The sequence below is a fragment of the Rhinatrema bivittatum genome, chromosome 6 (genome assembly GCF_901001135.1).
Source record: "Rhinatrema bivittatum chromosome 6, aRhiBiv1.1, whole genome shotgun sequence".
NCBI classification, from domain to species: domain Eukaryota; kingdom Metazoa; phylum Chordata; class Amphibia; order Gymnophiona; family Rhinatrematidae; genus Rhinatrema; species Rhinatrema bivittatum.
The window spans coordinates 1,112,271-1,126,358 of NC_042620.1; the positions used below are offsets into that span (position 1 = coordinate 1,112,271).

The 14,088-nt window shown below is 42.6% G+C and overlaps 1 protein-coding gene across 1 annotated transcript in view; it reads right to left on the reverse strand.

Moving 5' to 3' along the window:
• Positions 1–14,088, reverse strand: part of LOC115093339 (unconventional myosin-X-like) — a 556,890-nt gene that overhangs the window by 464,320 nt on the left and 78,482 nt on the right. Inside the window, exon 10 of the mRNA XM_029604967.1 lies at positions 11,116–11,234. Within this exon, the coding sequence (XP_029460827.1) occupies positions 11,116–11,234 (119 nt within the window). The remainder of the gene's footprint in view (positions 1–11,115; positions 11,235–14,088) is intronic.

Here is a 14,088-nt window from a genome sequence, read left to right on the forward strand (position 1 = left end):
CACATCTACTCGTTCAAGACCTCTCATGATCTTAAAGACCTCTATGATATCCCCCCTCAGCCGTCTCTTCTCCAAGCTGAACAGCCCTAACCTCTTCAGCCTTTCCTCATAGGGGAGCTGTTCCATCCCCTTTATCATTTTGGTTGCCCTTCTCTGTACCTTCTCCATTGCAACTATATCTTTTTGAGATACGGCGACCAGAATTGTACACAGTATTCAAGGTGTGGTCTCACCATGGAGCGATATAGAGGCATTATGACATTTTCCGTTTTATTAACCATTCCCTTCCTAATAATTCCTAACATTTTATTTGCTTTTTTGACTGCTGCAGCACACTGAGCTGACGATTTCAATGTATTATCTACTATGACGCCTAGATCTCTTTCTTGGGTGGTAGCTCCTAATATGGAACCTAACATCGTGTAACTACAGCTAGGGTTATTTTTCCCTATATGCAACACCTTGCACTTGTCCACATTAAATTTCATCTGCCATTTGGATGCCCAATCTTCCAGTCTTGCAAGGTCCTCCTGTAATGTATCACAGTCTGCTTGTGATTTAACTACTCTGAATAATTTTGTATCATCTGCAAATTTGATAACGTCACTCATCGTATTCCTTTCCAGATCATTGATATATATATTGAAAAGCACAGGTCCAAGTACAGATCCCTGAGGCACTCCACTGTTTACCCTTTTCCACTGAGAAAATTGACCATTTAGTCCTACTCTCTGTTTCCTGTCTTTTAACCAGTTTGTAATCCACGAAAGGACATCGCCTCCTATCCCATGACTTTTTAGTTTTCGTAGAAGCCTCTCATGAGGGACTTTGTCAAACGCCTTCTGAAAATCCAAATACACTACATCTACCGGTTCACCTTTATCCACATGTTTATTAACCCCTTCAAAAAAATGAAGCAGGTTTGTTAGGCAAGACTTCCCTTGGGTAAATCCATGTTGACTGTGTCCCATTAAATCATGTCTTTCTATATGCTCTACAATTTTGATCTTGAGGATAGTTTCCACTATTTTTCCCGGCACTGAAGTTAGGCTCACTGGTCTATAGTTACCCGGATCACCCCTGGAGCCTTTTTTAAATATTGGGGTTACATTGGCCACCCTCCAGTCTTCAGGTACAATGGATGATTTTAATGATAGGTTACAAATTTTAACTAATAGGTCAGAAATTTCATTTTTGAGTTCCTTTAGTACCCTGGGATGCATACCATCCGGTCCAGGTGACTTGCTACTCTTTAGTTTGTCAATCTGGCCTACTACATCTTCCAGGTTGACAGTGATTTCGTTCAGTTCGTCTGACTCATCACCCCTGAAAAACCAACTCCGGAACTGGTATCTCCCCAACATCCTCCACTAGTAAACACGGAAGCAAAGAATTCATTTAGTCTTTCTGCAATGGCCTTATCTTCCCTAAGAGCCCCTTTAACCCCTCGGTCATCTAATGGTCCAACCGACTCCCTCACAGGTTCCTTGCTTTGGATATATTTAAAAAAGTTTTTATTATGAGTTTTTGCCTCTATGGCCAACTTCATTTCAAATTCTCTCTTCGCTTGTTTTATCAATGTTTTACACTTAACTTGACAATGCTTATGTTTTATCCTATTTTCTTCAGATGGATCTTTCTTCCAATTTTTGAAGGATGATTTTTTGGCTAAAATAGCCTCTTTCACCTCACCTTTTAACCATGACGGTAATCGTTTTGCCTTCCTTCCACCTTTCTTAATGCGTGGAATACATATGGACTGCGCCTCTAGGATTGTATTTTTAAACAATGTCCAAGCCTGTTGAACACTTTTAACCTTTGCAGCTGCACCTTTCAGTTTTTTTCTGACTATTTTCCTCATTTTATCAAAGTTTCCCTTTTGAAAGTTTAGTGTTAGAGCTGCAGATTTACTTATTGTCCCATACCAGTTATTAGTTTAAATTTGATCATGTTATGATCACTGTTGCCAAGTGGCCCCACCACCGTTACCTCTCTCACCAAATCCTGTGTTCCACTAAGAATTAAATCTAAAATAGCTCCCTCTCTTGTTGGTTCCTGAACCAATTGCTCCATGAAACAATCATTTATTACATCCAGGAAACTTTATATCTCTAGCAAGTCCTGATGTTACATTTACCCAGTCAATATTGGGGTAATTGAAATCTCCCATTATTATTGCACTGCCAAATTGGTTTGCTTCCCTGATTTCTCTTAGCATTTCATCATCTGTCTGACCATTTTGTCCAGGTGGACGGTAGTATACTCCTATCACTATACTCTTACCCAACACACATGGGATTTCTACCCATATAGATTCTACTGAGCATTTAGTCTCTTGTATGATCTTTAGCCTGTTGGACTCTATACCCTCCCGGACATAAAGTGCCACACCCCCACCAAGTTGATCCTCCCTATCATTGCGATATAATTTGTACCCTGATATAGCACTGTCCCATTGGTTATCCTCCTTCCACCAAGTTTCTGTGATGCCAATTATGTCAATCTCATCATTTGCTGCTATACACTCTAACTCTCCCATCTTACTTCTTAGACTTCTGGCATTGGCATATAGACATTTCAAAGTGTGTTTTTTGTTTGTTTTAACAACCTGCTTTTCAGTTGTTTGGGATGATTCGGAAATCATTAGTTTTGGTGATTTTTTACATATAGGCATATGGACTATATTTGCTTTTAATGGAACCTCTCTGTTGGGATGCCCTAACTCTCCTGTTTCATTAGTATCCTTCAAGGATACATTTTTCCGAACCATGCACTGCTGAGTGACTGTCGGCTTTCCCCTTTGTTCTAGTTTAAAAGCTGCTCTATCTCCTTTTTGAAAGTTAGTGCCAGCAGCTTGGTTCCACTCTGGTTAAGGTGGAGCCCATCCTTTCGGAAAGTCTCCCCTTTCCCCAGAAGTTTCCCCAGTTCCTTACAAAGCTGAATCCCTCTTCCCTACACCATCGTCTCATCCACGCATTGAAACTCTGGAGCTCTGCCTGCCTCTGGGGTCCTGCACGTGGAACAGGAAGCATTTCAGAGAATGCCACCCTGGAGGTTCTGGATTTTAGCTTCCGACCTAATATCCTAAATTTGGCTTCCAGAACCTCTCTCCCACACTTTCCTATGTCGTTGGTGCCCACATGTACCACGACAGCCGGCTCCTCCCCAGCACTGTCTATAATCCTATCTAGGTGGCGCGTGAGGTCTGCCACCTTCGCACCAGGCAGGCAAGTTACCAGGCGGTCCTCACGTCCACCAGCCACCCTGCTATCTACATTTCTAATAATTGAATCGCCAACTATGATGGCAGGCCTAACCCTTCCCTCCTGGGCAGTAGCCCTGGGAGACTTGTCCTCGGTGCGAGAGGACAATACATCACCTGGAGAGCAGGTCCTTGCTACAGGATCACTTCCTGCTACACCAGGGTGATGTTCTCCTACTGGGAGACCTTTCTGATCCAAGGCAGCACTAGGGCTGCCAGACTGGATTTGGGACTTGACTACTATGTCCCTGAAGGTCTCGTCAATGTACCTCTCTGTCTCCCTCAGCTCCTCCAAGTCTGCTACTCTAGCCTCCAGAGATCGGACTCGTTCCCTGAGAGCCAGGAGCTCTTTGCACCGGGTGCACACATACAATCTCTCACCGGCAGGTAAAAAATCATACATGTGACACTCAATGCAAAAGACTGGAAAGCCTCCCTCTTGTTGCTGGACTGCTGCCGTGTAAGTACCAAGGTGCTTACACGGGTGGTTTTATCACACATAGTAGTATAGTTATGTTTGTTGTGGTGTAGAGTTCATAGACTAATCTATTGTAAAGTTCTACTTACTGTGTGTCTGTGCCTTTCTGTTTTTTCCTGAATAATTTCTCTCTATTCTTTTGTCTCTTTGTAAAATGCTTGTTTAAAAAGCCATGTTTTTAAGCTTTTCTTGAATGTCTTTAGATCACTTTGTAGTCTGATCTCTGGAGGCATTGTGTTCCAGATTATGGGTCCTGCTAGTGATAGGGCTCTCTCTCTCACTTGGGTCAGTCTTGCTGTTTTAACTGATGGGATGGTTAGGAGTGCTTTATTTGCTGAGCAGAGGTTCCTGTGTGGCGTGTGTACCCGTAATGCTGTGTTCAACCAGTCTGATTTCTCATCATAAATTAGTTTGTGAATGATGCATAGGGTTTTGTATTTAATTCTGTGTTTAATTGGTAGCCAATGTAACTCTGCTAGGGTTTCAGTTATATGGTCCCCTCCTTCTTTTTCCAGTTAGTATTCTAGCTGCTGTGTTCTGAAGTATTTGCAGTGGTCTTAATGTCGTATTAGGTAGTCCTAGCATAAGGGCATTGCAGTAATCTGTGCTGGAGAAAATTAGTGCCTGTAGTATTGTTCGGAAGTCATTTTGAGTTAGCAGTGGTTTATGTTTTCTGAGTACCATGAGCTTTGCATAACCTTCCATTACTTTTAGTGATATGTGTTGTTTCAGATTGATTTCAGGGTCTATAATTATTCCCAGGTTACGTACTTTTCCAGTTAGTTCAATTTTCTGGTTGTCTTTGAGAATTATTGAGGTTTGACTGATTTCAGAGTTTTTTCGTTCTAAGTGCAGAAATTCTGTTTTATCAATATTAATTACAAGTTCCATTTGTGTCAGTAGTTGTTTTATAATGCTTAGATACATGTTGGCTAGGTTTAGTGTTTCCTCTAAAGTGTCGTCTATGGGTAGAATTAGTTGGATGTCGTCGGCGTAAATGTAGTGGATAATTCCTAGTCCTGCAAGTAAGTGGCATAATGGCAGCATAAGAACATAAGAACATAAGAAAATGCCATACTAGGTCAGACCAAGGGTCCATCAAGCCCAGCATCCTGTTTCCAACAGTGGCCAATCCAGGCCATAAGAACCTGGCAAGTACCCAAAAACTAAGTCTATTCCATGTAACCATTGCTAATGGCAGTGGCTATTCTCTAAGTGAACTTAATAGCAGGTAATGGACTTCTCCTGCAAGAACTTATCCAATCCTTTTTTAAACACAGCTATACTAACTGCACGAACTACATCCTCTGGCAACAAATTCCAGAGTTTAATTGTGCGTTGAGTAAAAAAGAACTTTCTCCGATTAGTTTTAAATGTGCCCCATGCTAACTTCATGGAGTGTCCCCTAGTCTTTCTACTATCCGAAAGAGTAAATAACCGATTCACATCTACCCGTTCTAGACCTCTCATGATTTTAAACACCTCTATCATATCCCCCCTCAGTCGTCTCTTCTCCAAGCTGAAAAGTCCTAACCTCTTTAGTCTTTCCTCATAGGGGAGTTGTTCCATTCCCCTTATCATTTTGGTAGCCCTTCTCTGTACCTTCTCCATCGCAATTATATCTTTTTTGAGATGCGGCAACCAGAATTGTACACAGTATTCAAGGTGCGGCATCACCATGGAGCGATACAGAGGCATTATGACATTTTCCATTTTATTCATCATTCCTTTTCTAATAATTCCCAACATTCTGTTTGCTTTTTTGACTGCCGCAGCACACTGAACCGACGATTTCAATGTGTTATCCACTATGACATCTAGATCTCTTTCTTGGGTTGTAGCACCTAATATGGAACCCAACCGTGTAATTATAGCATGGGTTATTTTTCCCTATATGCATCACCTTGCACTTATCCACATTAAATTTCATCTGCCATTTGGATGCCCAATTTTCCAGTCTCACAAGGTCTTCCTGCAATTTATCACAATCTGCTTGTGATTTAACTACTCTGAACAATTTTGTGTCATCTGCAAATTTGATTATCTCACTCGTCGTATTTCTTTCCAGATCATTTATAAATATATTGAACAGTAAGGGTCCCAATACAGATCCCTGAGGCACTCCACTGTCCACTCCCTTCCACTGAGAAAATTGCCCATTTAATCCTACTCTCTGTTTCCTGTCTTTTAGCCAGTTTGCAATCCACGAAAGGACATCGCCACCTATCCCATGACTTTTTACTTTTCCTAGAAGCCTCTCATGAGGAACTTTGTCAAACGCCTTCTGAAAATCCAAGTATACTATATCTACCGGTTCACCTTTATCCACATGTTTATTAACTCCTTCAAAAAAGTGAAGCAGATTTGTGAGGCAAGACTTGCCCTGGGTAAAGCCATGCTGACTTTGTTCCATTAAACCATGTCTTTCTATATGTTATGTGATTTTGATGTTTAGAACACTTTCCACTATTTTTCCTGGCACTGAAGTCAGGCTAACCGGTCTGTAGTTTCCCGGATCGCCCCTGGAGCCCTTTTTAAATATTGGGGTTACATTTGCTATCCTCCAGTCTTCAGGTACAATGGATGATTTTAATGATAGGTTACAAATTTTAACTAATAGATCAGAAATTTCATTTTTTAATTCCTTCAGAACCTAAGATGCATACCATGCGGTCCAGGTGATTTGCTACTCTTTAGTTTGTCAATCTGGCCTACTACATCTTCCAGGTTCACAGTGATTTCGTTCAGTTCGTCTGACTCACCACCCCTGAAAACCATCTCCGGAACTGGTATCTCCCCAACATCCTCATTAGTAAACACGGAGGCAAAGAATTTATTTAGTCTTTCTACAATGGCCTTATCTTCCCTAAGAGCCCCTTTAACCCCTCTGTCATCTATTGGTCCAACCGACTCCTTCACAGGTTTCATGCTTTGGATATATTTTAAAAAGTTTTTATTATGAGTTTTTGCCTCTACGGCCAACTTTATTTCAAATTCTCTCTTTGCCTGTCTTATCAATGTTTTACACTTACCTTGACAATGCTTATGTTTTATCTTATTTTCTTCAGATGGATCGTTCTTCCAGGGGTAAAGCCTGGGATAAGCACAGAGGATCCTTAGCTGTGGGAGAGTGAGGGGTAAAGCCTGGGATAAGCACAGAGGATCCTTAGCTGTGAGGGAGTGAGAGGTAAAGCCTGGGATAAGCACAGAGGATCCTTAGCTGTGAGGGAGTGAGGGGTAAAGCCTGGGATAAGCACAGAGGATCCTTAGCTGTGAGGGAGTGAGGGGTAAAGCCTGGGATAAGCACAGAGGATCCTTAGCTGTGGGGGAGTGAGGGGTAAAGCCTGGGATAAGCACAGAGGATCCTTAGCTGTGAGGGAGTGAGGGGTAAAGCCTGGGATAAGCACAGAGGATCCTGAGATATTGGGCAGTGATAGGTAGATCCTCAGTTTGTTTTTAAGTTTTTTGAAAAATGCCCTTTTGTGTTTCCTTGCCTCTTTCAGCTCACCTTTAAAACACACCAGCTGTTTGTTTAACAAATACCATCTTGAAAGCGCAAACAAAAAGTATTTTATGCATTAAAGAGGTCAAGAGAACCCAATGATTAATATGCGTTTCAGAATAAGGAGAATGCAGAATTTAAATGTAAGTAAATACATAAGTATCTTTTTAAGGGAAATCAAGAAGGGGAAAAGGAGAAATATTAATACGGTTCTCTCAGGAAGTGCCAGAAATAGCAAAGCAAAAGCAAACAATTATTTAGCTTTTAGTCAGTTTTTTCCTTATTCTCCCTTTTTATAGCTAAATGTTACTGCAGTAGTTTTACTTTGTACCTGTCCTCTAGATTATGTTACATTTAATTGCTTTATGATCAATACTGCCAAATAGATCCAGCACTTTTATCTCTTGCACCAGGTCCTATGTTCCACTGAGAGCTGGAACTAATGCAACGTATCCTTCAGTGGTTCCAGGACCAGGAGCTGCAAGAAGCAGGAATCCAGAGCCAGGAGCTGCAAGAAGCAGGAATCCAGAGCAATTCCTCATGAGGTTCCAGGACCAGGAGCTGCAAGAAGCAGGAATCCAGAGCAATTCCTCATGAGGTTCCAGGACCAGGAGCTGCAAGAAGCAGGAATCCAGAGCAATTCCTCATGAGGTTCCAGGACCAGGAGCTGCAAGAAGCAGGAATCCAGAGCAAATCCTCATGAGGTTCCAGGACCAGGAGCTGCAAGAAGCAGGAATCCAGAGCAATTCCTCATGAGGTTCCAGGACCAGGAGCTGCAAGAAGCAGGAATCCAGAGCAATTCCTCATGAGGTTCCAGGACCAGGAGCTGCAAGAAGCAGGAATCCAGAGCAATTCCTCATGAGGTTCCAGGACCAGGAGCTGCAAGAAGCAGGAATCCAGAGCAATTCCTCATGAGGTTCCAGGACCAGGAGCTGCAAGAAGCAGGAATCCAGAGCAATTCCTCATGAGGTTTCCAGGACCAGGAGCTGCAAGAAGCAGGAATCCAGAGCAATTCCTCATGAGGTTCCAGGACCAGGAGCTGCAAGCAGCAGGAATCCAGAGCAATTCCTCATGAGGTTCCAGGACCAGGAGCTGCAAGCAGCAGGAATCCAGAGCAAATCCTCATGAGGTTCCAGGACCAGGAGCTGCAAGAAGCAGGAATCCAGAGCAATTCCTCATGAGGTTCCAGGACCAGGAGCTGCAAGAAGCAGGAATCCAGAGCAATTCCTCATGAAGTTCCAGGACCAGGAGATGCAAGAAGCAGGAATTCAGAGCAATTCCTCATGAAGTTCCAGGACCAGGAGATGCAAGAAGCAGGAATTCAGAGCAATTCCTCATGAAGTTCCAGGACCAGGAGATGCAAGAAACAGTAATTCAGAGCAATTCCTCATGCAACATTTATTAGGAACATGAAGACATAACATTGTTTGGAGGGGGTGAAGGGTTTCCTTTTGGAGGGTCTTTTAAATTTATTTTTTGGTTTATGTGTACTTTGGTTCGGTTGTTGAACCAAAATAAATATTTAAAGAAAACAAACCCAAAACAAATAGAAGACTGGGACCTTCCCACATTCCTCAAACCTACAGCTCTAAAACAAAATGGCAGCGACTGGCCCCAATGACATCATCTGCACCAGTCCACATTCATTTTAAAGGGATGCTTGGTGATCCCTTCCCATTGGAAGGAGTAAGTGGGGGGTGGGGAAGTCTACAAACCCGTCTCATCTGTGGGGAATAGAACAGGAGCCCAGGAAGTCTCTGGCTAGGCTAAGCTTGGCTCAGCCTAGCCAGGTAGGTCCAGACATCTTGCTTATTTATAGGGAATGAAGGAGCCTGGTGTTGGGAATCCCGACCGAAGTTCACCGCAGCCAGGCTCCCTTACCTGCCTTGGCAGGCACAGACTCCGGGCTCCCCTTCCTGCAGCCCGGGGTGGCCTTGCCCCAGATCCAACTGTCACGTTCACTCTATGAGGTCCCAGCCGCCGCCGACTTCCTTCAGGCACACGCCTCCGAGGCACACCTGCGGGGCTTGCCGCTTCTTAAAGGAGCCGTGGCGGGAAACTTCGGCCCGGCTCCCGAAGATGATATCATCACACTGGGCTGTTTAAGCCCGGCTCAGTTCCCTGCTCCTTGCCTTGGCAACAGGTCCAGCTCGTGAGAGTACGTTGTTGCTGCAGTCCAGTGTTCCACTTGTTCCTGTTACCCCACTCCTTGGATAGTCCTCTTGGTCTCGACTTCGGCTTTGGTATCCTGATTCTGCTTCTCTGCTGCCCGTCCTGACCTTTGGCTTGCTTCCTGGTTCCTGTGTGTCTGCCACCTGCCCTGATCTCCGCAGATGACATACAAATACTAATCCTATTACACAACACCTTGGAAGCAACTTACAAAAAAGCAGCCAAATATCTATCAGAAATTAAACAACTGCTAAATGATCTAAAACTCATAATAAACATAGATAAAACAGAAATAATCATCCTAGAAAGGAAAAACAGCAACGCTACCACAACACCACTCAAAATGGAGAACCCAAAATCTTCAATTTCGCCAGTCACACATGCAAGAAACCTGGGAATCAACATTGACAGCAAACTATCCTTCAAAATCCACATCACTAACAAATTAAAAGAAGGATACCATAAACTACTAACCCTAAGACAACAAACCCTTCCTTTCTCAAAATGACTTCAGAACAGTTTTACAAATACTCATTTTCTCCAACCTCGACTACTGCAACTCCTTACTATTCAGCCTACCCCTCACCACAATTCGTCCACTACAAATCCTATAACATGCAGCCGCTAGAATACTAACAGGAAGAAAAAAACATGACCATATTACCCAATCCCTCATGGCACTGCACTGGCTCCCAATTAAATATCGAATACACTACAAAATACTAACAATACTTCACAAAACAATCATAGGACTGCAAACCAGCTGGTTATCTAAAACGATTGAACTACACGCCCCAAAACGAGCCCTTCGCTCGACAAACAAAGGTCTCCTAAAAATTCATCCCACTTGAACCACGCAACTCACCACAACTCGAGAAAGAGCCCTATCCATTGGAAGCCCCAAGCTATGGAACTCCCTGCCAATCAAAATAAGAACACAACCCAACCTAAAAACCTTCAAGAAGGACCTAAAAACATGGCTATTCACCAAAGCCTACTTAGATACTCAATGAAAACCATACATCTGGTTTCACAACCATCAAACCAAACAAGACAAGGACACATTAAATTCTACAAGCGAATTTTATACTTTCTGACTCACACAACTCTAAGAAGCTTGACAACCATCCCAACCATAACATTACTATAACCTCTCACAGAACATATTGTACTATCTAACTTAAATCTGTAAGTGTATATTGTTTCTTTGAATATGAACATGTTGATATGTTAAACTGCTAACACTTTTGTAAACCATTGTGATGGCAAACCTGAATGACGGTATAAACCCCCACCAAATAAAATAAATAAATAAATATAAAATACAGCCCAAGGAGGGATTACATCCCATCAGTCAGTGGATTCCAAACCTGTTCTACTGAAACCACAGCTAGATGGGTTAGGATATCCACAATGAATATGGTTAAAATATATTTGCTCAAACCAGAGATCCTGAGGGAAGAAAAGCTCATTGATAATATATAGCATAGGTAATGTACTGTTAGTATGTAAATATGCTAATATAGGTGGGTATTATATAACTAAGTGGGGTGTGCACCCATGGACAATGAATAGTAACATGTAGGGGTTATAATTCATGATGGGATGGAGACATATAGGGGATTAATCCAGTAGACAATTTCAAGCTTGACAGAGAGGTAGAGGGGTAGCAGCACTGTGGTGATAAAGATTGAATCTTACCTGTTCTATGGTGAGAGGAGAGCTGATCACCTCTCCTCGTAAGATCCGAGATCTTTGGGTCAGTACGTCAGAAAGCTGGAATGAGTCCAACCCCAGTAGGTCCTCAATGATGCTTAGGACTGGAAGTACAAAGAAAGTGTTTATATGTCCATGTATGCAAAGCTGTGCAAGTTAAAATTACGTCATTCATTCCTTTCCGTTGTGAAGGCACGTCTGATGTAACGGTATATAAACTACAATAAACTAAACTAAACTTTCCCCTCGTATTGTGAGATAATGCTGAAGAGAAAGTGGGTAAAAGGAAGCAAGCTAGGCTCTCAGATTCAATCCTCTTGTGATAACCGCATGGATACAAGTCACAGGATGAGCAGGACAGATGGCTGGCTGTTAGCTGGCAGAAGGGTTGAATGCCCAGATAAGATGGCACATGGATATTACATTTTAGACAGATGTGAATAAACCACATGGATGAGGGTGGTGTTATGAATGGCTGATGGTGATCAAGCTAGCCAGCAGGGCTTTTTCTCACAGGCACCTGCCAATACTGGGTACCGGTACCTTTTCCCTCTGTTTGATTTGCCCTGTGCTCACTCAAAAAAATAAAAAAAGCCACATCTTGCATGTGAATACCGGCACCTTTTGGTTTTTTTTTGGAAAGAAAGCATTGCTAGCCAATATGGGAGTTGGACAAAAATTATAAAGTAGGTGAGAAGTTAGAGTGGTGGTCATAGAAACCTAGAAACAGAAAAGGAAGAAATGATACATCCAGTCTGCCCAGAAAACTTATGCCAGTATCTGCTGCAGTGTGCAAGTTACCCCCGTGCTTATCAGTTTATCTGAATGTAAAAGTCAGGGCTCTCTGATGATGTTTGAAACCAATTTCCCTTAACCATTTCCATGGAACCAGAGAGCAATGTTGGAGTTGAATAAAAAATATCAGGCTTAGTGATTAAGGGTAGTAAGTGCCACATCAGCGAGTTACCCTCATGTTTATTTGTTCTCCAAACCGTAAAAGTCGAGGCCGTCTGTTTCTGTTTGAATCCATCTCCCCCCTCCCCCACCACTGTCGAAGCAGAGAGCCCGGATGGAGCTGCACCAACAGCACCAAGGCCTAATTGTCAAGGGTAGCAACTGCCACCAAAACAAGTTACCCCCAGTTACCCCCATGCACTGTTTTCTTTATTTCCAACCTCTAGCCTTTATAGATCCACAGTGTTTATCAAATGTCCCTTTAAATTCCTTCACTGTTTTCATCTTCACCACCTCTTCTAGAAGGGCATTCACCACCCTCTCCATGAAGAAATATTTCCTGACATTGGTTCTGAATCATCCCCCTGAAGTTTCATTTCATGAACCCTAGTTGTATTGATTTCTTTACAAAGGAAAAGGTTTGAAGACTGGGAATCATTAAAACTTTCAGGTCTGTATCCTATCTCCCCTGCACCTCCTCTCCTCCAGGGTGTACATATTCAGATCCTTCAGCCTCTCCTCATAAGTCTTCCAATGCTGACCCCTCACCATTTTGGTCACCCTTCTCTGGACCCCTCTATCCTATCTTTATCCTTTTTGAGATACGGGCACCAGTACTGAAATCAGTACTCCAGGCGAGGCCTCACCAAGGACCTGTACAAGGGCATCACCACCTCCTCCTTCTTACTGGTTATTCCTCTCTCTATGCAGCCCAGCATTCTTCTGGCTTTAGCTATTACCTTGTCTTTGCTTCATCGCCTTCAGATAATCAGTCACTATCACACCAAGGTCTCTCTCCCAGTCCCGTGCATCAGTCTTTCATCACTCATCACATAAAGCTCTTTTGGATTGCTGCACCCTAGATGCATGACTTTGCACTTATTTTTTTTATTTTATTTAACATTTTTATATACCGAGGTTCTGGTAACAATGTTACTAATCACTTCGGTTTACATATAACTTTGGGATGACATAACATATGTGTCTTACAAAGAACAAGGAGATGAAGAACTGGGAAATGATTAAGTTACATAACACATTATGAGAAACAACATTTTGAATTAATGCATCTAACGTACTAGCGAATATTATCAATCAAGTGAAAGACATGTAACAGGTGGATAATCGTTGGCAGGGGAAATTGCATTTGATTCTGGATTAATTAAGCAGTGGGACATATGATGTGATGACCACGGTAGGAGAGTGATAGTAAAGTCCAACTCAAGCGTATGCTTGGTTGAAAAGCCAGGTCTTGAGTCTTTTTTTGAAGTTAATTGGGCACTGTTCGTGCCTAAGGTCTGCAGGGAGAGAGTTCCATTGGTTAGGGCCCGCTGTGGAGAAGGCTCTTTTGTTTGAGGATATTTTGAATGGAGGTGCTTTTAGAGAGCCTTTTTGTGCAGATCTCAATGGACGGGAGGATGAATGCAGCTGCAATGGGATCCTGAGATCTAGGTGTGAGGTTTTGTAGATAGATTTGTGGATGGTTGCGAGTGCTTTGTAGAGGATTCTATATTTTATAGGGAGCCAATGGAGATTTTTTAAAATTGGAGTGATGTGGTCCCTTTTTTTTGCTTTAGTTAGAATCCTGGCAGTGGCATTTTGTAGCATTTGTAGAGGTTTTAGGGAGATAGCTGGGAGACCAAGTAAAAGAGAGTTGCAGTATTCAATTTTTGAGAATATGATTGCTTGCAAAACTGATCTGAAATCATGGGGGTGGAGTAAGGGTCTAAGTCTTTTTAAGACTTAGAATGCTTCTTCAAGCTCCTTCACGGTGTTGCTAATAAAGCTTTTGAAATTCAGTTGGTTGTCCATGATAACTCCTAAGTTTCTGACCAGGAGAGATAGAACGGGTGTTGCCAGGGGAGATAGAGCGGGTGTTGCCACTGGATGAGAGTTAGAGAGCTGGTAGTTGCCGTCTTGGGTGATGAGGAGGAATTCAGTTTTGTTGGCATTGAGAATTAGGCAGAGATCCGCAAGGAGATTGGATATAGAAATGAAGCATGA